Raw genomic sequence first — 1,288 nt, 5'->3', positions numbered from 1 at the left:
CCCCCCCCCAGGGTGATGGGGTGCGTGTGCTGCCCCCTCACAGCGCTCCCTGTTCCAGGTCACTCCGGGGCTGGGCCTGATCGCCGTGCTGCTGCTGGTTTTCGTGGTCCAGGAGCCTGAGAGAGGAGCCATCGAAGCCCATCCGGAGCATCAGGTGCACCGGACCAGCTGGCTGGAGGACCTGCGCGCCCTCAGCAAGAAGTAGGTCCAGCATCCCTCGCTGGGGGGGCCGGGGCGTCATCACCGATCTCACCAGGCGATTTGATTCAGATTCACAAAGTCACAAATCGATTTTATTCCCGATTCAATATCAGATATCGGGAACATTTCAGTTTCAGCGGGACTATCTGTCCAATCAGAGTCCTACGTTGCACGACCAGGGTTACACCACATTGGTAGAAACGTCTCCTTTACGTCTCCTTTTAGTCTCCTTTTAGTCTCCTTTACGTCTCCTTTTAGTCTCCTTTACGTCTCCTTTTAGTCTCCTTTACGTCTCCTTTTAGTCTCCTTTTCATCGCCTTTTCTTCTGTTTTTTGTCTCCTTTTAGTCTCCTTTTCGTCTCCTTTTCTTCTGTTTTTTGTCTTCTTTTCGTCTCCTCTTCGTCTCCTTTTCTTCTGTTTTTCGTCTCCTTTTCGTCTCCTTTTCATCACCTCTAAGTCTCCTTTTAGTCTCTTTTTTTTGACAGCTTTAGTTACTAGTTACTTTAGTTACTCCATTACATTCATCTGACAGCTTTAGTTACTTTGTACTCCTTCGTGTTCTCTGCTATTGGAATTTAACGATAATAAGCCACCAGCGTGTCTCCCGGTTTGAGTTGCTGCTGCTGTGTGAGTTTCTGTCTGAGTTACTGTCTCTGTTTTAGTTGCTGTGTGAGTTGCTGTTTGAGTTACTGTCTCTGTGTGAGTTGCTGTGTGAGTTGCTGTGTGAGTTGCTGTGTGAGTTGCTGTTTGAGTTGCTGTTGCTGTTTGAATTGCTGTGTGAGTTGCTGTTGCTGCTGCTGTGTGAGTTGCAGTGTGAGTTGCTGCTGTGCTGCTGTTTGAGGTGCTGTGGGGACTGGCTGGTGGAGTTACTGTCGCTGTGTGGTTGCTGTGTGAGCTGCTGTTTGAGTTCTTGTGATCTGCTGTTTGAGTTGCTGTGTGAGCTGCTGTTTGAGTTTTCTGTTGCTGGTGTGGTTGCTGTGTGAGTTCGGTTTGAGTTGGTTGCTGTGTGAGTTGCGTTTGAGTTGCTTTGGATTGCTGTTTCTTGTTGCTGCTGCTGGTAGTTGCAGTGTGATTTGCGGCTGTTTTTG

General features: G+C 48.5%; 1 protein-coding gene across 1 annotated transcript in view; it reads left to right on the top strand.

Moving 5' to 3' along the window:
• Window positions 1–1,288, top strand: part of spns1 (SPNS lysolipid transporter 1, lysophospholipid) — a 22,969-nt gene that overhangs the window by 13,845 nt on the left and 7,836 nt on the right. Inside the window, exon 7 of the mRNA XM_032511874.1 lies at window positions 59–201. Within this exon, the coding sequence (XP_032367765.1) occupies window positions 59–201 (143 nt within the window). The remainder of the gene's footprint in view (window positions 1–58; window positions 202–1,288) is intronic.

Source organism: Etheostoma spectabile, unplaced genomic scaffold (assembly GCF_008692095.1).
Source record: "Etheostoma spectabile isolate EspeVRDwgs_2016 unplaced genomic scaffold, UIUC_Espe_1.0 scaffold50, whole genome shotgun sequence".
In the NCBI taxonomy this organism is placed as follows: domain Eukaryota; kingdom Metazoa; phylum Chordata; class Actinopteri; order Perciformes; family Percidae; genus Etheostoma; species Etheostoma spectabile.
The sequence above is the reverse complement of the archived record's forward strand: the minus strand, read 5'-3'. Positions and strand labels throughout refer to the sequence as shown.